The sequence below is a fragment of the Octopus bimaculoides genome, chromosome 10 (genome assembly GCF_046866305.1).
Source record: "Octopus bimaculoides isolate indiv1 chromosome 10, ASM4686630v1, whole genome shotgun sequence".
Taxonomy (NCBI): Eukaryota; Metazoa; Mollusca; class Cephalopoda; order Octopoda; family Octopodidae; genus Octopus; species Octopus bimaculoides.
The window spans coordinates 31,023,918-31,050,310 of record NC_142937.1 but is presented as its reverse complement, the minus strand read 5'-3'; the positions used below and the strand labels follow the sequence as shown (position 1 = coordinate 31,050,310).

Below are 26,393 nucleotides of genomic sequence, written 5' to 3'. Positions count from 1 at the left end.
AGACTGTAATTAGTTGGCTGGTTTTCTGTCTTTTATACCAATTCCTTTGGACGGCAGCAGTAGGTGTTTGGCTATTTTTAGAATTGATGTCAAATCTATTTTTAGAAATGATGATATTTTAATTTATTGTTTTGTGTGGGTTGTAGGGATAAGATTTTTAAACCCCAGTAGGTGTTTGGCTGTTCTTAGAAATGATGCCAAATCTATTTATAGAAATGATGATATCTGAGAGATTTTTTGTGTTTTGGTTACAGGGATAAGATTTTTAAACCCCAAGTAAGATGGATTTAATCATTGTTTGTTAAGAGTGGGTTTGAATTTCTTAATAAAGTCCTTTTCTTTGCATTTTCTTTTAATTTCATTCCGGTTGTAAAGTTTATGGAATGGAAATATAATAAAAGTTTGATGACCACATGTTGCTAGATGGTTACTCAGTGGTATTTGGTGGACTTCTGGGTTTTTAATCTGTTGTCGATGTACCCGTGAGCGTTCCGATAGTGCATTACCTGTCTGGCCAACGTACAATTCTTCACAATTAGGGCATTTGATGCAGTAGATTATATTTCTACTTTTGCAGTTCATGTTCGCATTAGTGAATATTTTCCCTGTTTTTGTGTTCATATATGGGCCGGTATGGATTGATCGGCATGTGCCGCATCGGCTATCATTGCATTTGGATACAGTGAATGTTTGATTTTTGTTGCTGAGGTCAAACCTTGCCTTTGTTAATAGTTTTTTCAAGTTTTTAGGTTGTCTCTTACTGAGAGTTATATTTTGATCTGTAATGATATTTCTCAATTCCTTACTTTGTGCAAGGATCGGTAAGTTCGCTTTGGCGATATTAAAGATGTTCTGGTGGCATGGATTTTGTGTCACTATAAATGGAATGATCTTTTCCTGTTTGTCTTTTCTTTGCGGTGTCCTCAGTTGTTGTATGGGTATTTTCGAAGCCCACTGAATACCATTTTCTATGAGTCGTGATGGGTATTTTTGCTTCAGCAGAAATTCTTTCAGTTCCATCAGGCGTTGATTTCTGGTCTCTATTTCCTCTACAATAGTACATATTCTCCTGGCTAGGCAGTATGGTATGTTGCGTTTTGTATGGGGTGGATGGCACGATTTAAAGTTCAAGTATTGGTGTGTGTCTGTGTGTTTGTAATATATATCTGTGGTAATGGCGGTGTTCTTTTTAATTACCATTATGTCTAGAAATGGTAATTTGCTACTGTTCATCTCCTTTGTAAATTGGATGGATGGGTGTAGGTTGTTCAGGAGGGTGTTAAATTCTTCCACAATGCTTTGAGGTTTGGTCCAGATTATGAAGCAATCGTCCAGGTATCTCTTCCATGTTTTTTCTATAAGCTTCCTAAATTCGGTGTTATATCTCTCCTCTATTTCCTGGTAGAGTTTTTGTTCCAAGTAACCCATCACCGAATTCGCATAAACGGGGGCAAACCTCGTCCCCATAGCCGTGCCTTTAATTTGGATATAGTTCTTACCATTGAAGAAGAACGTATTATTTTCCAGGATAAGTCTCACTGATTCTAGTATAAATGTCACCGTGTACCTGTTGGGAATTGCTTCTCTGTGTTTGTTTACCCAGTATTCAACCGCCTTTATTCCTAAATCATGTGGGATATTTGTGTATAGGCTTACTACATCGAAGCTCAGTAGGATTGAATTTTTTTCAGTGGTTTTGGGAAGATGGGATAAAAAGTCGATGTCATCCCGAATGAAACTGGGTATGTATGTACAAAGTGGCTTCAAAAGAATGTCGATGAAATTGCTTAGACGGTGAGTAGGGCATACTGGGCCAGCTATAATTGGTCTAAGTTTTAAATCTTTTGGATGTAGCACTTTTATGTATTCACTTCCTTGTTCCTTTACTCCCTGTTGAATATCTTCTGACTTATGTATTTTGGGTAAGCCGTAAAAGTTACTGGGTTTTGGTTCGAAGTTGGTGATGTAGTCTCTTTCATTGTCAGTGAGTGAGTTGTAGTGTTTAGAAACTAGGTGGTTGATCTTCTTCATGATGTGGTGGTCTATGTTCGAGGGTATTTCACAATAGAAGGTTGTGTCATTTAGTTGTTCCTCAACTAAATCCTTGTAGTATTCCACATCCATGATGACGATTGCACCCCCTTTATCTGCTTGTTTAATTATTATTGTTTCATCGTTTTGTATGCGTTTAAGTGCAGATATCTCTGATTTGTTAATGTTCGGCCTAATTTTGGTATTTTGTTTTAGGGGGAAGTTTGATAGGGTGTCAATATATTGGTCCAGGTAGATATTTCTGCCTTTTGGTGGGGTGAAATTTGATTTATTCCTCACTAAAGAATCTTCGGTTTCATTATTATTTTTATTATTAATATTGGTGGTGAAGAATTCGACAAGTCGTAATTTGCGACAGAATTTCTGGATATCTTCCTTTAGTTCATGGTGGTTGACTGTTGGTGTAGGTGTAAATTTCAGGCCTTTTAACAGAAGTTGGGTTTCATCATTGTCAAGGTCTCTTCTGGAAAGATTAATTATCTTAGGGTCTATGTGTCCAATTGTTTTGGGTATGTTACTTCTTGGAGTGTTTCTTTCTCCGGTGTTTGTTGTCCTGACATTAAAAAATGAATTTTTTTCTGTTTATGGTTACTATTTTTGTTGGTGTTGATTTGAAGTTTGTGTTTTTGTTGTGTTATTTTACCTGGTGTTGTTATGTTTGCCTTCCTATTTTCAGAATTAAATATCTTCTTTTTCAATTTGTAATTATTGCTTTTAGTGATCTGAGAGGATGGTCTGGTATTGTTTCTGGTTCTAGGCCGATACATACACATATATGCATGTGTGTGTGTGTGTGGGGGGCTTATTTCAACTTATGTTGTTTTGAGTTATGTCGTTTTCAAATTTGTTATTTTTATCAAAGATGCTAATGGAAAAAATAAACTTCAATCAATTTCTCCAGTGTCAATGAACATATGTAAAAACATAAAAATATTTTTTTAAACCCTCAAAAAAAAAAACAATACTGAAGAGGAAAGATCAAAGAAAACGTGAAAATATTAACAAATCATTTATTTAAACAGATATAATAAATTTTTAAAATTGATTTTCCATGTTATGTTATATTTTTGAGTTAAGAAGTCACATGTCTTGGAGCCAGTTACTGACTTAAGTTCACACACACACACACACTGCTGGTGATATATTTCATAATTAGAAACATGATTTTCAAGTGAGATGAATCAGACTGTCTCGTGAATAGGAGCAGCTGATGATATGTCTGCTGAACATATGCTCCTCTTCACAAGGTCAGAACATACATACACACACATACATGCATAATACATACATACTTGCCACACACATGTTTATACATGGATACAAACATATGTATGTATGTATATGTATGTGTGTATGAGAGAACAGCTGGTGATTCACTTCACAGTTTATTCTTCTCGTTGCAATTGTGAATTGCATGGCTGATCAATCAGAAGATGTCTTGAATAAAAGAAGCAGGTGATATTACGTCTGCTGGACACAAAAGCTGATTCTTATACACAGCCTTTTGCCATTGAGAAGTGTCACAACGCACACATGTATGTATATATTTATACACTTATATACACTTATAAACTTATCTATATATACCGAAGCAATCATTGGGATAAACAAATTAGATGCATCAAACATATTAAATACTAGCGGAGATACCCGGCGTTGCTCGGGATTAAAATGGTATAGTTTGTTTATATATATTACAGTTATGTTGAAACAGGTGATACGGGAAAGTGTAGCATTGACGACAAAACATTTGTAGAGTAAATGATGGTCTATTTCGACTAATCGACATGCAATACATCCGTTTGGAGGATTCCATGCCCTAACCTAGCGTGGAAAACTGGCGTGGGGGGTGTAATTTTTGAACCCACTGAAAAGCTGTCAGTGGATATACTCGCCTTTGAGGCGTTCAGCGCTGTGTGTAACACGACCCATCTTATGGTTAACAGTCAAATGAATTGAGGTGTAATGGAGATATTGTACGTAAATGGGTACATTCTGGGAATGGGCTTTAATGGGAGACGGTGACGGGGAAGTGAACTGTCGAAAGACGTCGAGGAGGAGCTGGTAGTGCTGGTATTCTTACCTTACCGCCTGAGCAGCACATGCCACTAGTTTCATTTGGAAATTTGAAAGCTTTGCAGAAAAGACAATTTGTAGCACACCAATTTGTACAGAATTATCGTTTTTATAAGGCTGGGATGGATCATGTCTGAAAGAAACTCCTGGTGTGTGAAGAACGAATTTGCCTGTGGTCTATTTCTGAGAGCTATATTGTATTGGACATCTGTTTAATATAGCGTGCTAAACGTTGTTCTAATGACTCAGCATTAAGTATTGCAGCATGCCTTAGCTGATCTTGGGAAAATCTCATCTCCTTTCTCTCTTGAGACTTCATTTGACGTGCTGCAGTGTGCGTCTGCTGACCCTGAGAAAGTCTCATCTCCTTTCCCTGTTGAGACACACGCCTTCGGTTTTCAGCAATCGTCCTCGCTTTATACGTGTTTCTGGAGAGAAACACGTCTTTTCTTTGATGGCATATTTTTTCAATACTGTAAACAAAGAATTATGAACATTGAAAAAAATATATTGGGTTGTCCAGAAAGTTCGTGCCGATTTTTAAAGGAAAAAAAAAATTAATAAATACTACCAATTATATTTATAATCAACCAAATATGAACCATTTTGTTACACAATGCATCTCCATCTCTCCTTTAACTTGAAAATAACCTCTTCCCAGAATTGAGGTGGTTTCATGGCAAGTATGTCGAAAGGTAAGCTATTATAAATCGGCACGAACTTTCCGGACAACCCAATACATTAATCTCTATTTTTGTAAGCAGTTGTATGTATATAGTATGTCCGTATTTTTGTATGCAGTGTAAATTAACGAAATATAAGCAAATGAACGAAATAGCACATGTTTGGAACTGCTAATTTAACGGTAAATACCACAATAATTATTACAGAGAGACAAAGAATTTTATATTTTACCTTGCAACTGCTGCAATAATTATTAACTCGTAATAGAACAGTAAATGTGTATCGTTTTAAAGGAAATGAAAATAAAATTTCGTATTGACACTGGCCAGACAGCACTTCACGCATGAGAAAGAGAAAGAGACAAAAATAAAATAACACGTGTTAAATTTTTTTTCTAAAAACGTTAAATGACGTTAACTGGAGTTTGGGGTTCCAGTAGACGTCATTCCACCTTTTCATTTATCATTACCATTCTTTTCATTCGATTTTATTTTTTTCCCTACTTTTGTGCTTTGTCTGTCCTTGTGCTGTCCCCTCTGTGTTTCGACCCTGTGTGGTTAATAAAAATCAAGTCGTCAGGTATGTAAATGTATGTGTAGATGTGTGTGTGTGTTGACACTGGCCAACCCGCACTTCACGCATGTCAGTCGTCAATACTTAAATAGTGGAGGAGATATTATGTTGCTGTGGGCTCGAACTATGCAAGAAGTTAAAAACGTTTTTGACTACAACACAACCGGAACCCTAAGTAAGGCATGTGTAAAATTGGAATGAAATTGGTTGTGTAGTTCTGGAGTTTTAGGGATTCACACAGACATACATTCTCCTTTTTATATATATATATAGATATTTATTTCTTTATTGCCCACAGGGGGCAAAACATAGAGGGGACAAACAAGGAAAGACAAAGGGATTAAGTCGATTACATCGACCCCAATGTGTAACTGGTACTTTTTTAATCAACCTCGAAAGGATGAAAGGCAAAGTCGACCTCGGTGGAATTTGAACTCAGAACGTAATGGCAGACGAAATACCACAGGGTAGTTCGTTCTACGTGCTAACGATTCTTCCAGCTTACCACCCTAATATATTAAATGTATTAAGCACTTAATATAATTAATACATTTGATGTGTCTAAGTTGCATATCCCTATATTTGCTTCTGTACTCATTCAACCTGGTCCCTCTTATAACCTTTCTTTACCTTGTGGAATGGTCCCCTGTAAATATACTGGAGTCTAAGTTTGAATCTTTTGAGCACTAGAAAGAGTCTTCAATATGGAGAACTCTTCTATATATCATCATCATCATCATCATCGTCTAACGTCCGCTTTCCAGGCTAGCATGGGTTGGACGATTTGAATGAGGACTGGCAAGCCAGAAGGCTGCACCAGGCTCCAACCTGATTTGGCAGAGTTTCTACAGCTGGATGCCCTTCCTAACGCCAACCACTCCGAGAGGGTAGTGGGTGCTTTTACGTGCCACCGGTATGAGGGCCAGTCAAGCGGTACTGGCAACGGCCACGCTCAAAAAGGTGTTTTTTACGTGCCACCTGCACGGGAGCCAGTCCAGCGGCACTGGCAACGACCTCACTCGAATGATTTTCTAACGTGCCACTAGCACAAGTGCTAGAAGGCGACGCTGGTAGCGATTACGCTCAAATGATGCTATTTACGTGCCACTAGCACGGAAGCCAGACAGCTACTCTGGCAATGAACATGCTCGACAGTGCTGTTAGTGCTCCACTTGCGCGGTGACCAGTCATCGAGTATGGTTCAATTACGATTTCACTTGCTCCAACAGGTCTTCGCAAGCAGAGTTTAGTGTCCAATGGAGGAGAGGTTGGCATGGGTGTCAGTCGTCGGATTCAGTTTGATTTCGATTTCAGATTTCAAATTTCAAATTCCAAATTCACACACACACACACACACACACACACACACACACACACACACACACACACACACACACACACACACACACAAACACACACACACATATATATGCATGTGTTTATATATATATATATATATATATATATATATATATATATATATATATATATATATATATATATATATATATATATATATATATATATATATATATATATATATATATATTTCAATATGTGACCAAGTGTGTATCATTGATGATTTTCTTTCTCCGTCTTCTCTTTTTTGGACTTTTCCTATATTTCTGACGAAGAGCTCCGCTCGAAACGTAAAATCGTCTTTCTTTTCTTTCCTTTCCTGAGCGTCCAATAACACTGTACTTATTCCACGTTCTTGCGTTGTTGTTTTTTCTTGCTTGTTCTTGTTTGGATTGATTATATGCATATATGTATGTATATATATCATCATATATATATATATATATATATATATATATATATATATATATATAAAACACATATACATATATACTGGAACAAGTTTATTAAATACAAATATTACAAATAAAATGCATCCGACCATTATGACATATACTGCGTGTATATATATATATATATATATATATATACACACACACATTTATCCACCCCTCCCCCATACGTATACACTCTTTCTCTGTCTGTCTTTTTCCCTCCCCTCACACTCCCATACAACACCCAATTAGAAATAGTAGTCTTTCATTCACATTTCCCCCTCTCCCCCATACCACCACTTACACTCCAACAAGTACTCTCACTTGTATACCTGATGCGTATATTATATATGCATGAAAGGAGATAGAAATAATCGCTAACAGAGGCAGACACATTTAGAAATTGTTTGAAGCAGACGACACATTTGTTCTGATAGGTTTGTTCACCATGGACTACGAAGAAGTGATTGGAACAATTGGAGGATGTGGACTTTATCAGAAACTGATGCTAACTTTCCTCTTCTCTTCTACCATTATGGATGGTTTACAAATTGGAAGCATAATTTTTATTGCACCTGACTTAGATTACAGGTAAGTTTATAATAATGATTTCTTCGTATTATTGTTTATTCCAGGTGGGTGGTTCAAATAGTGGTGCTTCAAACCAAAAATTCCTTCAGAGATTTTTTCTTTTATTGTTTGGGTTAAAAACCTTTCTCACACCCCACCAACACCGCCATCACCATGGGTTTACGATACCTGAAAACTTTACCCTTGATTTTATCGACCTTTTGAGATCATCCCTGCATATTCTCTGCCCATAATTCCTTGAAGGGTCATGGGAGCAGAGTCCTCAGATACCTCACCCATATGGTCCTATCAGAAGCAACTTCCTAAATCTCTTTCCCAGGCACCTAGTTATAGACTTGCAGACGGAGGTTCAACAAGGAGATTCCCCTATAATCGGAGCCATCTCTTTTGTCTCCCTTTTTGAAAACCCCTTCAGACATCGATGTAGTGTCATTGATTTAATCAAGGGTACCCTCATCCCTCACTCCAGAATTCCTGATTTTTATATTTCTATCTTTTACTTGTTTCAACCATTGGACTGCAGCCATTGGCTTTCAACCTTCTGGGGTCAAGTACTGGGATTTAAGGCTTTCAACCAACCCCACCCCGTAATCCCCAAATTTCTGTGCCTTTTGTTATAAGCGATTATTATTTCGTTTGTGGATTCGCAGAATTGTTAGGGAACTGGACAAAATAATTTGTGGTATTTAGTTACAATCGTTTACATTCTGAGTTCAAATGCCATCAAAGTCACCTTTACCTTTCATCCTTTATGGGGACAATAGAATGAAATACCAGTAAAGACCAGTTGCGGACCGGTCAGGTTTGTCTTGAGCCTATCAGTTCATTTGGCAGGGACACAGCCCAACTTTCAATGACTAAAAATACAACCCTCCTCTTGAGTGGGTTACCACTCCACCAATTTATTACTGGTACTTTTTTCAACTGAGGAAACTGGAGTAACATGAAAGGAAACGTTTTACACCAAAAGCACAATGTGTTGACTGGTCTGGGAGGTGAAACCATGACCTTGCAGTTATGAGTGCAACATATTAACCATTAGGCTACACGTCTTCCCCAATAGCCATTAGTGTCCCTAAGGTGGTGAGCTGGGCAGAATGCTTTGTGGCATTTCGTTCGTCTTTATGTTCTGAATTTAAATTCCTCAGGGCTTGGCTTTGCCTTTCTTCCCAGTCAGTGTGTCATGCTAAATCTCCCTGTAAATTATGTTAAAGGTACGCATGTCTGTGGAGGACTCAGCCACATGCAGGTTAATTTCATGAACAGGCTGTTCCATTGATTGGATCAACTGGAACCCTCGTTGCCATAATCTACAGTGTGCCTATTTTTTTCTTTTGGGGGCGGGGTTTCACGCCTTGATTCCAAATCTTTATTTAACAAACTGGATTCTAGTGCAGAGTGAGGAAATTGTCAGCCCTGTCTTTTATAAGAAGCGTCGTCGCTGTTAAAAATATCCTTTTCTATTCTAGGCACAAGGCCCGAAATTTTGTGGAGGAGTCCAGTCGATTAGATCAACACCAGTATGCAACTGGTACTTAGTTTATCGACCCCGAAAGGATGAAAGGCAAAGTCGACCTCGGCTGAATTTGAACTCAGAACGTAAAGACAGACGAAATACCGTTAAGCATTTCACCCTGTGTGCTAACGTTTCTGCCAGCTCGCATCCTTGCTGTTAGAAATATGAAATCACAGAAAACACAATTCAAAATCGCAATATGAAATACGAGCAAATATAAACGTAGGTTAGTTGGTTGGTTGGTTGGTTGGTTCGTTGGCTGGCTGGCTGGTTGGTTCGTTGGCTGGTTTGTTCGTTCGTTCAGTGAAGAGGAAATAAAAAAAAATTATAGAAATTGAAAATGCCTGAGATCTAAAGTCTAGCTATATATTATTATATTTTGCTATATATTATGCTATATATTATGTTATATATTACTAGAAAAATGCAAAATTTTTGCTTAGATCAGTCAAGGTCATTTTTCCCTCAAACCCCACAAACTCCGCTATTGTAAAATATTTACAAAAACCTCCCATTTTCGGAGTTTAGGGGGTTTGAGGGAGTAAATGCACTCAATTGATCTCAGCAAAAAATTACTATTTTCCTGGTAATTAAATATTGTAGTATTTTAGCTCTCAGGCATTTTCAGTTTTTCCAATTTTTTCTTTTCACTCCACTCTGTGCTCTTTACATTGTATGGAAAGAAGTAACACAAGAGATTCAAGATGAAGGCATTTATAATAAATTTGGTGGCAGCGGGAGTGGCAATGACTGACAATTGCTATGGGAGGGGTTATACAAGTGTTAAGTTTTATTTTTTATGTATTTCTATATATTTAAAAAAAATTTTATGTTATTTTATTGGTTTTTGTGTGTTTTTTATTTGTTTTATTTTACACATGTGTATATATATATATATATATATATATATATATATATATATATATATATATATATATATATATATATATATATATAATACAAAAATGGGACAAGAACGCAAAACATCCAGACAGTTAGGTGAAACAAAACAGGGACAACAAAACTTCCAGACAGACAATACAAAGAAAACAAGGACGGGTCATTCGGAGTTTTCTTTCCTCAGTCGAGTTCCAGGTTATGTTTGCAATTTCGGCTGGTTATACTCGAGGTCGCTCCAATCTGGCCAGCCCCAAGGAAAAACTAAGCTAAGAGCATTAGATTCCTTGGAAGAAAGCAGCGAAAATATACGAAAACAAGGACGGAGTGATGCATGTGTGGTGAAGGTACCGAGGTAGGCAGTATGCAGATGTGTAGGTGGAGTGGGGGCAGTTGAATGTGAGAATCCATATGTGATTGATGTCAGATAAAGAGAGGAAGTGAGTTGAGCCCATGTGACGCAAAGGAACAAAGAGAGAAGATTAATATCTGTTCACGGTGAAGGCGAGAATCTGGGTGGGCCCTATGCAGAGACAGTCCGAACACAGGCATATGTTGTAGCAAGTGACCAGTAGAGCAGAAGTGGCAAAAGACTGGGATATCATTGCTGAGTCTGATGTCTCGGAGGTGATCTGCGAACCAGGCAGTCAAGCGGCTTCCTGTTTGACCAATGTACAGTGAAGGATAGAGAGAGTAGGAGATGCAGTAAATAACATTACTAGAGGTGCAGGTAAATGGGTCGGTGATGTGATAGGGACGGTGATGGGTGCCTGTGAGAGTGGTGGTGCTGGAGAAGTAGCGGCAGGTGCGACAGTATAGGTGGGAGCAGGGGAAGGAGCCAGGATGGATGGTGGGGTTAGGAAAGAAACCAAGGACCAAGAGTTCAAGCAGATTATGGGCTTGTTTGAAAGAGTGATATCATCATCATCATCATCATCATCATTATCATCATCATCATCATCATCATCATCATAGTTTAAATTCTTCCTTTCATGCAGACAGGGTTTGGACGGTTTGACATGAGCTGGCGAGGCAGGAGCCTTCACCATGCTTCTGCGTACGTTTTCGCATGATTTTTATGGCTGGATGCCTTTCCTACCACTAACCATTCTGTAGAGTAGGCTGAGTGCTTTTTATGTGGCACTCGCATAGGTGGGGTCAGTTTTAGAATGGCCTTTACAGCTGGACTGGGTGCTTTGCAAGTGACACCTGCACTGGTGGGGTCACCAAGTGACTTTATAAGACAAGAAGTCTTTGAGAGGGGAGGAGACATTGGAAGAGGTGAGCTTGTATCAGATGATGAAGATTAGAGTGTGACAGAAAGACGGAAACAGATGCCTTGCTGCAGAGGAGGTACATGGTTACCCAGCCAGAGAGGGGGAGCAAGAGAGGAAGAGAAAAGGAGAGAAAGGCAGTGATAGTTAACTATACTAAGGGTAGAAACAGGTGCGCTGCTGAAGACAGGGGACATGGTTACCTAGAGAGAGAGAGTGGGAGTTAACAAGAAAGAGATGTGATGCTAGGAGATACATTGTTACTCAGCCAGAGGAGAAGGCAAAGGAAAGAGAGAGAGAGTAGAAGAGAACAAGAGCAGGAGAGGGATGGCAGCAAGTTCCAGGGTATACTTGCAAGAAACAAGGCACAGCTGGGATGGTAGAGAAAGGAAGAGAAAGATGAATGGTGGCAAGTTATCAGTAAGGGGTCACAAGTCAGGAGTGGGGGTAGGGAGTACTGTGACTGGTGGGAATCTGGGTATGTAGAGGGGAGGGGACGGAGGGACACAACGATAGTGAGCAGGGTAGTGAGGATCGCATTGGGGAGTGGGAGATAATCATAGCGTATGAAAAGGAAATGTGAGGAAGAGAAGAGAAACAGTTCGGGAAGGGTGAGGACGTGGTTTGGTCTGTTGGGGTAGGGTGTATGAAAGTTTCCCTGTTACGTGTGGGTGGGACACAATGCTTCTAAAACTCAGGTTCGCTGACGTGGGTGGGTCTTCTCTGTGGTAATGGTGGTGTCCATTTTAATTACCATATTTTATATCAAAATATTTGAAGCTTTAACCAGTTTCACAGTTTACACTGATTTTCATAAAGATCAAATAGAAAGACGTGGCTTATGTAGCAGCTGTCTTGCGTCTGACTAGTGTCTGAAGTTTGCCATGTTTCTATTGAGAGTTCATGGCTCAAATTAATGTTTTGAATAAGACTTGAATAGTAGAGGATAGTCACATAACTGGTCTAAGAAATTTTTGTAGGTTCCCTGCTACGTCTGTGTGTTAGCACCAAGTGACAATGTTTGGCATTGTAAGTTAAGGCTGACACAGTTGACTGAACAAGTCCAAACAATCAATGCTTTGAACATTTTCTGTCAATTGTTTATAGAGAATGAACATGTGGATCAAGTTTAAAACCTTTTGTACGTTTCCGCTACGTCAGTGCGTTAGTGTCATGTGACAGTATATTTTACGACTAAAAGGAAGGCCGACACGGTTGATTGAACATGTTTAGTTATAATCAAGGCACTCCAAATTTAATCTGCTAGGTGGGAGAATGGACAGGAGTCATTTGTATGTAGTCCAGTAGCTAAAATTTAGGTTGTTAGCTGTTTAGTTTCCTCATACGTGGCAGAATGAATTTTGTGTGTGAATGGTTATTTGTGTATATACTCTGTTAAAGTTTGTTATGTCTTGGTTTGTGCTTTTGTATGAAAGTATTCTCTTTGTTTATCCGTGCTTCAACTATGGTATTCGCTGAACACAGGTAGAGTGGGAAGACCTGGAATTTGGGAGACTTATTTTTTGTACATATGTCTATGTGGGCTCTCTGTGGGATCTGTCTAGTACTGGGGTCCCGTATTTGTTACCGGTGAATGGTCAGTCTATGTCTTAAAGTAAGCTTTGTTTGACCTATGTAATCTTTATTACATCCTTGACATTTGATAGCGTATATTGAATTCCTTGGAGAACATGTAAAGTGATTTTTAACAGTAAAAATCTGTCCTGATTTGAATATGTATGTTGTGTCTTCAATAAGGTTGATGCAGGTCCCGAAATTGGGGCGGCCACGCTTTTTGACTGTTGGTGTAGGAATTGTGGAAGGTAATTTAGTACTTGTGAGGAATTCTTTGAGGGACTTTTTTGATTGTTTTTTAATTTTGATTATTTTGTGTATTTCGACTGCTTTTTTTCATTCTTGGGTCTTGTTTGAGTAATGGGCTGTTCTGGTGGATAATATTGTAAATCTCTGTATTTCTTGGGTTATGTGTTGTAATAAAGGGTAGATTATTAAATGTATATGGAGTGTTTTTTGTTTTTCGTAGTTCTTCGACATTTATTGCTTTCACATGTTCTATTCTGTTGTCTATTAGCATCAATGGATATTGTCTTTTAAGCAGTACTTGTTTTAGTTCGCGGGGTTTTTTATTGTGAGTTTCAGGGTTTGAGACAGTTGTGCAGATTCTTGTTGCTAGATTAAAGGGGGTATTATTCTTCGTGTTTTGGGGATAGCATGAGAACAGTTAGTATTGTTTAGAATGTGTTTGTTTTTTTTAGTGAATATATGTTTCAATGCTTTATCTCTTTTGATGATTAGTATATCCAGGAATGGTAGATGAGTTTTACTGAATTCCATGGTAAATTTAATATTATTGTTGTTTATGTTGATTAGATTTTTGAAATCTATAAGTTGTTCAAATGTGTGCGTACATAAGATTAGGCAATCATCTAAGAATCGTTTCCAGTTTTCTAGTAGATATTTGTTGAAGTCAAGTCATATATACATTTAGATTGGTGTAAGTCCTCCAAAGTTTTAGATAAATTTTGTGATTTTATATCTACCTTCCCTTACAAAGAACTCCCACACCCTAAAACAAGCTCAATACAAGTTGAAAGGAATGGGATATTACGCATGAACTGAAAAAGAACTACTCCATTATGCCTAAGGATGCAGACAAGGGAAGTGCTATAGTTATTATGGATATTGAACACCACAAAAGAGATATACTATCTATATTATAAGATATAAGCCACTAAGAATTTTATAAATTTCCAGACATTTTGCACAAGGCCAGTAATTTTGAGGGGAGGGGCACTGTAAATTTCCTCAACCCTAATACTTGAATGGTACTTTATTTTACCAAGCCCAGAGGAAACACTGTCTGTGAGCAAATTTGCTACAAAGTACACAAGATCATGGTCTGAATGAACAGGCCTACCCTAAACATATGTCTGTAAGTAAGGGATGAGCAGGGGAAACAGGGCACTGGCCCTTGGTAGGGGAAATCATTGAGGTTTAGTGAAGTTGCCTTGATTGAAGTGGTGGGGAGAGCATTTATAGCAGTAGGAAGATTAGACGAAAGGGTATAATATTCGGTTCCCCTTCTAAAAGACAAAGTCATTTTATTTTATCTATAATCTTTAAGAGACTGGACGACAGAGTTCTAGACAATGGACTTTAAAAGATAATGAGGGAAGTGAATGGGGGAGGATACAAAATAGGGGCTGACACCTTGATATCATGTTCTGAGATAAGGTTAATTTATTTTATTTTTATGTCTTTGTGTTGCAAGATTTTATTTTTATTTATATTCTTCGAATAGCAACACAGTCTCACTTCTAAGATAAAGTTATTATTTTTATTCTTTTTTTATTTTTGTATTCTTCAAATAGTTGCAGGACCAAGTTCAAACGAAAAGAACCTTTAAAAATGGAGAATGGAGGTGAGTAGTAGATGAGGAGGGAGATAAATGGTTTCTTTACATAGAGAGAGGAAGAAAGCGTATATAGTAGGACTAACTAGGAATTTATCATTTTTTCATATATTTGTTCAGATCTGGAATTCATTCATCCTTCATATAATACCATAAATGGTATGTAGGACATTTCATTGTATTTTTATTTTATTTTAATTCTATTTTTATTTAATTTCATTTTTATTGTACGTTTTCCAGTGAATTTCTTTTATATCATGTGATATCAGGTTTTCGCTATCTTTTCTTCTTGTTCACAAGTGATTTTTGTTACAATTTGTGTGTGTGTGTGTGTGTGTGTGTGTGTGTGTGTGTGTGTGTGTGTGTGTGTGTGTGTGTGTGTGTGTGTTTAAATGCATATATTCACACACACACACAAATTGTTAAGTACTTATGCACTAGGAAAAAATAATAGAATTTAAGAGCTCAGTTGTTTAACAAGTTATTTCAGGGCAAAATCAGTAGCTGACATGATATTGCATAAGGTTTAAGATTTGACAAAAGACAGAATATTAGGACGAATGGAAAACAAAAGATCTCATTGATATTTCCAAATTTTCATTTTGTTTACGGTTGTTTCTATGATTCACACAAAGACATTCTCAACCATTTAATTATTAATTGCAATTATTAAATTTATTTACTTGAATGTGATGTGGAAGTCATTTCATCAGAAACATTTTTAAATATTCATTTCAAATTAGAAAAAAAAGTAGAAAAAAAACTGGTAACTGCATAAACAAGGGTGTGAATACATATAAGCATATAGAAACAAATGAGCAATTGAGCAAATGAGCAAATTGGCAAAAAACTAAATGGGTGGGCAGGTGCTAGTTCCTTACAGCTGTTTCTGCCAAGAAGCAACGAAATCTTCCAGGTTATCTCCATCTCTTCAGGGGATGAGCAACAAGACTTGGATAATGGATGTGCCCTAAGGCTTTTTCAAAGGGACTATATATGAGAATTTTAATGGAGATAAAGCTCCAGTATATAGTACAACTGTTTTTTCGCTTGTATATGAGCTAAAGATTAATAAAATTTAGTATAAGATAAAAATTTCAGATATTTGTCTTAAACATTCAGTCAAACAAATTCATAATTCAGATGTAAGACACGAGATATTATTCCATTCAAATAACCATATATTTATATCAAGACATAGATGGACTGATCCCTTCAATTGCCTCCTTTAATCTATTCTAACTATATTTTCTACTTTCATGTCACTCATTATATTTTCTATGTTTATATTCTTATTATTTATGTCTTAATATAAATATGTGGTTATTCGAATGGAATAATATCTCGTGTCACACATCTGAATTATGAATTTGTTTGTCTGAATGTTTAAGACAAATATCTGACATTTTTATTTTATGCTAAATTTTATATATATATATGTATATATATATATATATATATATATATATATATATATATATATATATATATATATATATACATATATATATATATATATATGTATCTTATATATAATATATATATGTGTGTGTGTGTGTGTGTGTGTGTGTGTGTGTGTGTGTGTGTGTATGTAAGACAAGGTGCAAAATAATAGCCATTACATATTTTTTTCCTTATTTGTGAAAATTTGGCTTACAGCTATTTCCAGTAGTCATTGTAGGCACGTTACTGATAGATTTACTCAATTGGTCTATTTGATCAGTTGAGAAAATTTGAATGATCTAAAGAAACCAAGAAACCATCTGACAATACTTAGTGCCAAGTAAACCATTTAGCAGCTTTCAAGTAATTCTTCAACCGACTTCATAATTGATTGTAGGTTTCAATTGACTGAAATTCTTTACTGTACAAAATATTCCAGTTTGGTTACAATATCTTGTGAAGCTAATAAGTAACAGACTCTAGTCTTCAAGCTAAGGTCAGAGTTACATGTCACCCACACAACGTGTATGTATATATTAATTACTTAACTTTTAAAAGAAATCCATTGAGTCATTTAGAACATATATTTAGCGTTATGTTAACTGAACAATAAATAATTTTGCATTTCAAAAGTTATGCATTGCTGACAATATTACTAAACATGTCTAAAGCAGTGAGCTGGCAGAATCGTTAATACTCTGGTAGAAATGCTTAGCGGTATTTTGCAGATCGCTATGTTCTGAGTTCAAATTCCACAGAGGTCGACTTTACCTTTCATCCTTTGGGGGTCGATAAATTAAGTACCAGCTGAGTACTGGGTCAATGTAATTGACTATCCCTCTCCCCCCAAATTCCAGGCCTTGTGTCTGTAATAGAAAGGATTATTAAACATGTCTAACCCTAGTAAGTGTATATAATACGATTCTGGGATAAATAATACTTTAGCAACATTTTCATGATTGTTTGTCTTGGTTTTCATTTAAGCTTAAAGATATATATATGTATATATATATATATATATATATATATATATATATATATATATATATATATATATATATATATATATATATATACATAATTAAGGGATCAGCAAATATTTGCTTCACCATATACCGAAGTTCAGAAAGGATTCGAGGTGGATTCGGTTATGCTTTCTGATCTGTGTCGGTGTGGAATGTTACTCGTTCATGCTTGCACAGTTTGCTAGCATAGTCGAATTTACTGCTGGAATACCGTATTGATGAAGGAAATTGAGTATCACTCATAATCCAGAAACGCGTCTACGGTTAACCTTCGGAATGGTTAGTTTTCATTGTTTTTTCATTGTTTTTTCTTCTTGCTTTTGCCTTTGTGAGTTACAAGTGATGCTATCTGTGAGATTCTCAGCTTTTTTAGCTGCTATTTCTGAACTTCGGTATATGGTGAAGCAAATATTTGCTGATCCCTTAATTATGTTTATAAATATATATGCGCTTTTAAATAAGTTCGCCACCAATAATGGTGCTTACATACCGATGGGCTTGGTAAAAATGATTAATTATTAATTGATTTATTAATTAATAAATTGATAATCCTTTACCCTTTTAATTTGTAATAATTATTCACTCCCTGTTAGTATACGCAGATTCTCTGCGGTATCACTTGTCGCACACATGGTAATTTCTTGAGGGAAGGACAGTTAGACTGGCTGACCGAGGTGGATTCGGTTATGCTTTCTGATCTGTGTCGGTGTGGAATGTTACTCGTTCATGCTTGCACAGTTTGCTAGCATAGTCGAATTTACTGCTGGAATACCGTATTGATGAAGGAAATTGAGTATCACTCATAATCCAGAAACGCGTCTACGGTTAACCTTCGGAATGGTTAGTTTTCATTGTTTTTTCATTGTTTTTTCTTCTTGCTTTTGCCTTTGTGAGTTACAAGTGATGCTATCTGTGGGATTCTCAGCTTTTTTAGCTGCTATTTCTGAACTTCGGTATATGGTGAAGCAAATATTTGCTGATCCCTTAATTATGTTTATAAATATATATGCGCTTTTAAATAAGTTCGCCACCAATAATGGTGCTTACATACCGATGGGCTTGGTAAAAATTATTAATATATATACACACACGAAATTAATTGTGTAAAAAATCAATGAGAAGAGTTTTCCATTTAATGAGAGTCTAATACTCTAAATGCTTCATACTACATTCATTATAAGCGCTGCTAATAGTTTCGCATAACTACGTTCATCAGGTGCTGACTGGACGCAGTTAGTATGTGAAACTATTAGTAGCGCATATAATGCATGTAGTATGAAGCATTTATAGTTATATATATATATACATATACATACATACATATATATATATATATATATATATACATATACATACATATATATATATATATATATATATATATATATATATATATATATATATATATATATATATATATATATATATATATATATATATATATATATGTTGTTGTACTTGGGGATGGTCATGTTGCCAGTTTAGCCAATAAAAACACACGCACTGTATATTTGGTGTTAATTTTCTTTTTTTTTTTTTTTTTTTTTTCAGCTTTATATTACATTAATCTTAATCTTAATCTTATTTCGGCCAGAGTTCTTTCGTCACACTTCTGTGACCTCATCAGTGGTCCTTTGTTTCCTTCTTCTTTCTTATGTGTGTCTCAAAAATGGCTGATAGTTAGCAAGGTGAGACACACATAAGAAAGAAGAAGGAAACAAAGGACCACTGATGAGGTCACAGAAGTGTGACGAAAGAACTCTGGCCGAAATAAGATTAAGATTAAGATTAATGTAATATAAAGCTGAAAAAAAAAAAAAAAAAAAGAAAATTAACACCAAATATACAGTGCGTGTGTTTTTATTGGCTAAACTGGCAACATGACCATCCCCAAGTACAACAACATCTGTTTCAACACACGATTTCACATAAAAAATCTTGCTAAACAAATATATATATATATATATATATATATATATATATATATATATATATATATATGGGAGAATTTACGAAAAAAACAACAACAGACGAGGACAGGTGGTGTAAACAACCAAAGGATGTATTAGTTTAACGCTCGGGAATAGAGAAAGTCTTTAACGTTTCGAGCTACGCTCTTCAACAGAAAAACACGGAGAAAAAAATTTGAATATATATATATATATATATATATATATATATATATATATATATATATATATATATATATATATATATATATATATATGTGTGTGTGTGTGTGTGTGTGTGTGTGTGTGTGTGTGTGTAGTGATTGTAGTGATCACTGGTAGTAATTGATAAAAATTCTCTTGTCTTCCATCTTCTGTCTACCATTAATCAAATATATAGAAAGATAGATAGATATACATATATTAGTGGAAAACACCATGTATACATTCATACATGTGTGTGTGTGTGTGTGTGTATTATATATTAAATTACCCAAAGCATGTAAAGTAGTGAAAATCAGGTCACTGATGCATGTATTCCAACAGACCTGAAAAGTATCTAATGCTTCACGTTATTAGATTTTGCCGAAGAATCATTTTTCCCTTTGAGACGATGTGTGTTAACAATGCACAATTTAGTGACATGGCAGACTCTGAAACAGCCTGTGTTTCAGTATAATTCAGCCACCTTAAGTGAGAGACAGTACATGGACCTCTGCACCGAGATAAGAATACTTATTTCTGTCTATAAAATTCAACAAACAAAATATTTTCAGATGCATGGTAAGGCCCACAAGGCTGAAAGCTACAGAAGATATAACTAAATTGAAATGAAAAATCAAAGAAACCTATTTTGCATATTTTCCTAGGTGTGCTATTCCTGGTTACGACAACGACACGTATAAAATCCAAAGTGAAATCCATAAAGAACTGATCAACGAATATATTCCAAAGAGTGAGGATGAAGGGGAGGAGGTTTATGAAAAATGTTTGATATATTTCAATACCACAGAAAATGGAAATCGAACTACACAGAAGTGCAGCTCTTGGGTGTACGATAAATCCAACACGCACACCTCAATCACCACTGAAGTAAGGTTCTTTTGAAAGTCACTTCCCACATGTAAGCTAAAATATCTATCCGTCTATCTATATATCTATCTGTCTATTTACCTAAAACTGTCCCACGAACGGGAACGTGAAACTCCGAAGAACCATTTTTTGTGATGTCTTTGAAACTTTATTAATAAAGTATATATATAGGTGTGTGTGTGTGTGTGTGTGTGTGTGTGTGTGTAGATACAGATAGGTAGATAGATATATAGGTTGTTCTGTCTGTCTATCAACCCAGTTATCTACCAGTCTGTCCATCTCCCTACCTATCTCCTGTCTACTTTTAAATCTACTTCTCTATCCACAAGCCTTTTATACATCCTTAGACTTTTAAAACACTTATATCCACGAACCGGTAAAGCCTTTATATCCATGGTCCTTTAATCTGTCATCCTTTAATCGATGATCCTTCATATCTGTGATCCTTTATATCCCCCAACCTATTACAGAAACTTAAACCTCCTTCTACTCTGCTCCCTTTTATTCTATTCTATATCGTTTCACTTTATTTTTTTTCATTTCTCTTCCCCTCTATATTGTATCTTATCCTGCTTTATTTTATTTTACTTCTTCTCATCTTCCTCTCTGCCAATTCTACGAACAACATTTCCCTATTATCTTACTGAAATATATGAGTGTATATATAGAAGTATACACGTATATATGTGCATATGTATATATGTGTGTGTGTTAATGTTTATATATCATGTGTGTGTGTGTGTCTATATGTGTGTGTATAAAGTTGTTAGCTACGACCATGAGAAGCATTCAAGTTGTTTATGGAAAGACGTACAATTTACCTCTTCAAATCTTGAATATTGAATATTTCTCAATAATATAAAAGTACAGAAAGTTATTATTTTCACTTTAGTTGTCACAGAGGACATTGTGATTAACAGCTTTAATAATAAAAACATTGAATTGTTAAAAATATATGAAAGAAGAATTCAGAACTTGTTACTGCGTAAATCCATACAATTTCATGGCGTCTGCATTTTATAAACCAACTTCTTTTCACTCGTTGCTCATTATAATTTTGCTTGCGATTTAGTAACCTTCATAGACAGACATTTCCCTAATGACCATAAATATATCTTAGACTGTGACCATGCCGGGGCATTGCTTGAAAAATTCTACTTGAACGAATCAACTTCAGCAGTCATTGTTTGTTTTTATAAAACCTGGATATCATTCTATTGGTCCATTTTGCTGAACTGTTAAGTTACGGGTCCGTAAATACACCAATATCGGTTGTCAAGCAGTGATAGGGAACAAACACACACACACACACACACACACACACACACACACACACACACACACATATATATATATATATATATTACGTAAGTATAAGTTAGAGGTGTTTAAATCCTCTAAGGAACAGATGTATCCAGAGGCACTTCTGGTAATTACCTCAGTAGGTATGGTCCTTGTTATAAGGTATACATCTGCGGATAATTCAAAAGCTAAACCATAGTTTAATGTATATATAGACGATAAGAAATGGAGGAAAAATAACGATGAGAAGTGGGTCTTTGATGCTAAAAAGCCATTATTTATTTAGTTAAGAAAGGTGAGAGTAAGAGTGAGTTTATAGCTGTTTCTGTGTACCATGTTGAGGTAAATATGTATTTACCTTGTTGCGAATGGTAGACACCATCAGTACGTTCTGAGATATCTGGATATAGACACCATCGTATCCAGGGAGATATCTGGGTATAGACACCATCTTATCCAGGGAGATATCTGGGTATAAACACCATCTTATCCAGGGAGATATCTGGGTATAGACACCATCTTATCCAGGGAGATATCTGGGTATTGACACCATCTTATCCAGGGAGATATCTGGGTATATGGGGGGGGGTGAAAGAGTGAAGAAAATGAAATAAGTCCTGGGGTTTTATTGATAGAGTTTTCTACAAAAGTACATCTCAATGATGCAATGCATGTTGGGACTGGATATTGATCATGGTTCCAATACATTGTCGCCATAACGTGAAGTGTTCTGGCAATGGTTATTGATAATCTTTACAATATAACTCCTGGGTCAGAATAGATTCTGAGACTAATTCTTGAAAATCTTTGCAACAAAGTCCCCTCACACAAAAATTCTGGGTTAACCCTCAACAGTGGCATAAGTGTGGGAATGAAATTTGCTTCGGGGGTGCAAACCCAGGTTCAAAGACTTTTGCAAAACAAGGTAAACAACTTTTTTTTTCAATATCAATATTGAAACAAACACAATTATAAAAATATTTATTATTGTTGTTGTTGTTGTTGTTATTATTATTATTATTATTACATTTGTACATCAGTCATATTGGATTAATTTCATCATAGAAAATAATGTTTCAAATCCATCCAAAAATGTTTCTGTGTTCATTCGTTTTGGTGATGAAGATTTTTAGGAGATCGTTTAAAGTGTTTTCATTGCCTCTGCACCGCCAAATTTTAGTGGTTGTACTCTCACTGTTCCCTAACCAATGGACAGTGGTCCCTCTGACAATGGCTCCTTCTCTATTAGACAATCGATTCTGGGTGTGTCACATGACCGGTGTTCCTACAACAAAGTCCTTTGAATACAAACTGACTATGAAAGGGGTTTCCAAGAAACAGTGTTTCTACAATTTCAAAGCATAAAATCATTATTATGAAAATTATAAAATGTGTACATTAAATAGTTTTCATATTTCTCATTGCAGCTGAATCTCGTTTGCGATAATGCGATTCTGGCAAGGCACACCATTACATTTTACTTCGTTGGCTACCTTTTTTCTATGGTCAGCTGTGGAATTTCATCAGACAGGTAAGTTTTGAGTGTCATATCTGCACATTGGTGTGTGTAGTGTTTGCATTATATTTTGTATTTTTGCATATTTCATAAATATGTATGAGTGTGTGTATGAATGTGTGTAGGGAGCATGTATACGTATATATGGTGGTGGATGTTAACTCAGGACCAAGCATAACCACTTCATAAACTCAAAACGTCCTTGAAAACGTTCTGAGAGTCCAAGAAGTTCTTCTGCATGAATTTGTTTTGAGAACCACTTTTCTGAGCAAACGGCCATAAAACCAGAGACACAACAGAGGCTGAGATAACCAGAAGCCAACTGCACTTCAATGTTTTTTATACAAGTTTACCTTTGCCTAAGAGGAAGTTCTGACAAGAATTAGGGGTCCTTCATTCCCAGTGATTTACATGCTAATTAAATCATGTCTGGGACCCTAACAGGTGCTACTATAACAGGTCAGATCTGGGACCAATAGTATCAATACATACACAAATATGTACACACACACACACACACACACACACACACACACACACACACACACACACACACACACACACACACACTACACACACACACACACAGAGAAAGAGAGCTAGTGATACAGGTAAAGCTGCTTGGGTGTGTCTGTCTGCATCCCTGTCTCCAGATCAGCTCACCTGGATTTCTCTCATAGCCACCCTTTACTCTCAGACTCTAAAATTTAAAATTTAAATATTTAAATTTAATTTTAAGCTTAAGCTTCTCCAAGGTTTATTATTTTTAGTTTTAGTTTTAGTGTTATTTCTAGTTGTTCTCTAATCAATGCTTTTTTTTTATCTGTCTCAATTTCATTTGAGCACTTTTTGCAGTCTTAAAAACCCTTTTGTCTCCATAAAAAGAGGCAAAAATTATTTCTTGTCGTATATATATATATATATATATATATATATATATATATACACGTGTTTGTGTATTATATAAATGAATATTTTTTTATTCTTAAGCAAGAATGTTGTTGACAGTGACTTCGAAGTTTCGGCCAGCTAAGCCATCGTCCGACTGCAGTGCATAAGAGTTACTCTAATATATATTCTGTTGAGCAGAGAATCTTCCTTGGGTTTGTGGGTTTGAGTGGAGTGGTAATCAGGTTTTTATGGTTGGTTATTATGGAGAGGTGTTTTGAAGAAATTTTTGTTGATTAAATTTGGGACGATGTTATTGTTTAGAATTTATTCACGTAGGTAGAAATGTGTAGACAAGTATGTAGGTGTTTCTCTTTTCTTAGGTAGGCACAAGGTGTGAGAGTATTGTTGTTGCTTTTGGTATTTTGGGGTTTACTGGATTTGACAATGCAAAGGTCAAAGGTACAAAGTCCAGTATTCAAGTCCTTAGCAATTGGGTGTCTCAACGTTTTGTTTTTAACAAAAGAATGCAGGTAGACGGTAAGTTCTGGCAGAGAAATTCCTAAACATTTATAAATTTCTACATACCATAAGATTAGTACGAGGCTTGAGAAAAAAGTACTGGGGTCGTTTATTTGACTAGAAATTCTTCAAGCCGGTGCCCCAACATGGCCACAGTCGAAAGTCTGAAACAAGTAAGAGACACATGAATAAACAGTACAGTAGTTTCTTCACAAATTAATGCAAATAAAGAAAGCTAGCTCATCAGATTAGCGGAACATCAACTGTTCAACTTTAAACATACACAATAAAGTCCACTCTTTATATATATACAATGTACTTAAGGCCAGAATTGGACGAAATTACATGGATTTGGGCCATAGAAGTAAATACCAAAGTAAAGATATATTGTGTAGCTATTATTATGGAAAAAATGTTCATCACATTTGGATATTCTCATATCAATTAAGTTCAAATGCTAGAAAGAAATTCAGGAATTCCCCATTCTTAATTTAAGCAAAATAACAAGAAATAACAAGAAGTGAAGTAAAAATAATATTAAAAAATATATGAAAATATAAGTAAATAATATAAAAGAACTCTTCACCAAAGTAATTACACAGAGGGAAAAATGAGGGACAAAAGATCTGCTGATTTAAAGATTCTATGGAATTCATGGATAACTTACTTCATAAGTAATTTCCTGGATTGTTAGACGATGTCCTTCCATTACTATTCGCCAAATCTTCTCAATCACCGCCTCGTTTCCGCTTGTGGGTGGCCTACCTGAACATGCCTTACTCACCACTCAGTAGAAGCCATATTTGTAGCAGTTGTACCACTCCTTAATCTGAGTTTTCTCCATGGCATCATATCGCCAATGGTTTGTTGAATTGTCTGGATGGTTTGAGCTTGAGTATCACCAAGCTTTTGGTCAAACATGATGCAATATCTCTGCTTGATGCAATTGGTCATCTTACGGGAAAACGAAAATCCGAGTGAGAACTACATATCTGTACTTTGGGCATAACAGCCGAGAACTGATGCAGCCTAAAGGCGCAGGAAGGGCGGTGTCACCTCCCATCCAAAGGATTTTGCCCATGTGACATTAGATTTGGAGGGAAAAACTAAATTCGGATACTTTTTGAGTACACCACGTGTATGTGTGTGTGTGTGGTGTGTGTGTGTGTGTGGTGTGTGTGTGTGTGGTGTGTGTGTGTGTGTGGTGTGTGTGTGTGTGTGTGTGTGTATGTGTGCGCGCGCGCGTATATTTAAGCAGGTATTTAAGTTCGTCTGTGCGTATTTAAGTTCGTCTCTTCAATCTTTTTCAGATTTGGTCGCAAAAAAGTGATAATTGTGTCTTTATTTTTGCAAGGGTCAGCTGGTATAGTAATGGCTTTAATCTCCAACATTTATGCCATATTTGTGTTACGTTTTATCACTGCTATCGGTGGTGCTGGATCCTTCATTCCTGCGGTTGTCCTTGGTAAGCAAACAATAATAAAACACCATAAATGTCCACTTTTAAATTTGAATGATTTTCTGTCTTTTATTCTTTTCTGTTCTCTTCCATTAGAAAGAGCCTTTTGAGCGGTTTTAATCATATCAGCAACTTCAGTTTATCTTATTATGAAAAAGAAATGTTACGTTGCTCTGAGTGGAAGGGCAGTAGTCATGGCAAAACAGAAGAGTACAGCTCAGGCAAACACTTACGAGGTGGTATCAAAAAGTTCCCGGACTACTTCTGTAGCGCGCCAACAGATGACAGCACACAGTTGCATGTGCAGT

At 36.0% G+C, this 26,393-nt stretch overlaps 2 protein-coding genes across 3 annotated transcripts in view; one reads left to right on the top strand and one right to left on the bottom strand.

Annotated features, from left to right (window-relative positions):
* Positions 1 to 5,128, bottom strand: part of LOC106868197 (A disintegrin and metalloproteinase with thrombospondin motifs 17) — a 52,319-nt gene extending 47,191 nt beyond the window's left edge. The window contains exon 1 of the mRNA XM_089358516.1: positions 5,044 to 5,128. The gene's annotated coding sequence lies outside the window, so the exon portion shown is untranslated. The remainder of the gene's footprint in view (positions 1 to 5,043) is intronic.
* Positions 5,129 to 7,505: 2,377 nt separating this feature from the next.
* Positions 7,506 to 26,393, top strand: part of LOC106868206 (organic cation transporter protein) — a 42,320-nt gene continuing 23,432 nt past the window's right edge. The window contains exons 1-4 of one of the 2 annotated variants that reach the window (XM_089358498.1): positions 7,506 to 7,769; positions 20,176 to 20,398; positions 23,128 to 23,231; positions 25,937 to 26,091. In XM_089358498.1, coding sequence (XP_089214624.1) covers positions 7,627 to 7,769; positions 20,176 to 20,398; positions 23,128 to 23,231; positions 25,937 to 26,091 — 625 coding nt within the window. In that variant the 5' untranslated portion in view covers positions 7,506 to 7,626. The remainder of the gene's footprint in view (positions 7,770 to 20,175; positions 20,399 to 23,127; positions 23,232 to 25,936; positions 26,092 to 26,393) is intronic. The other variant, XM_089358499.1, reaches the window with a different exon arrangement.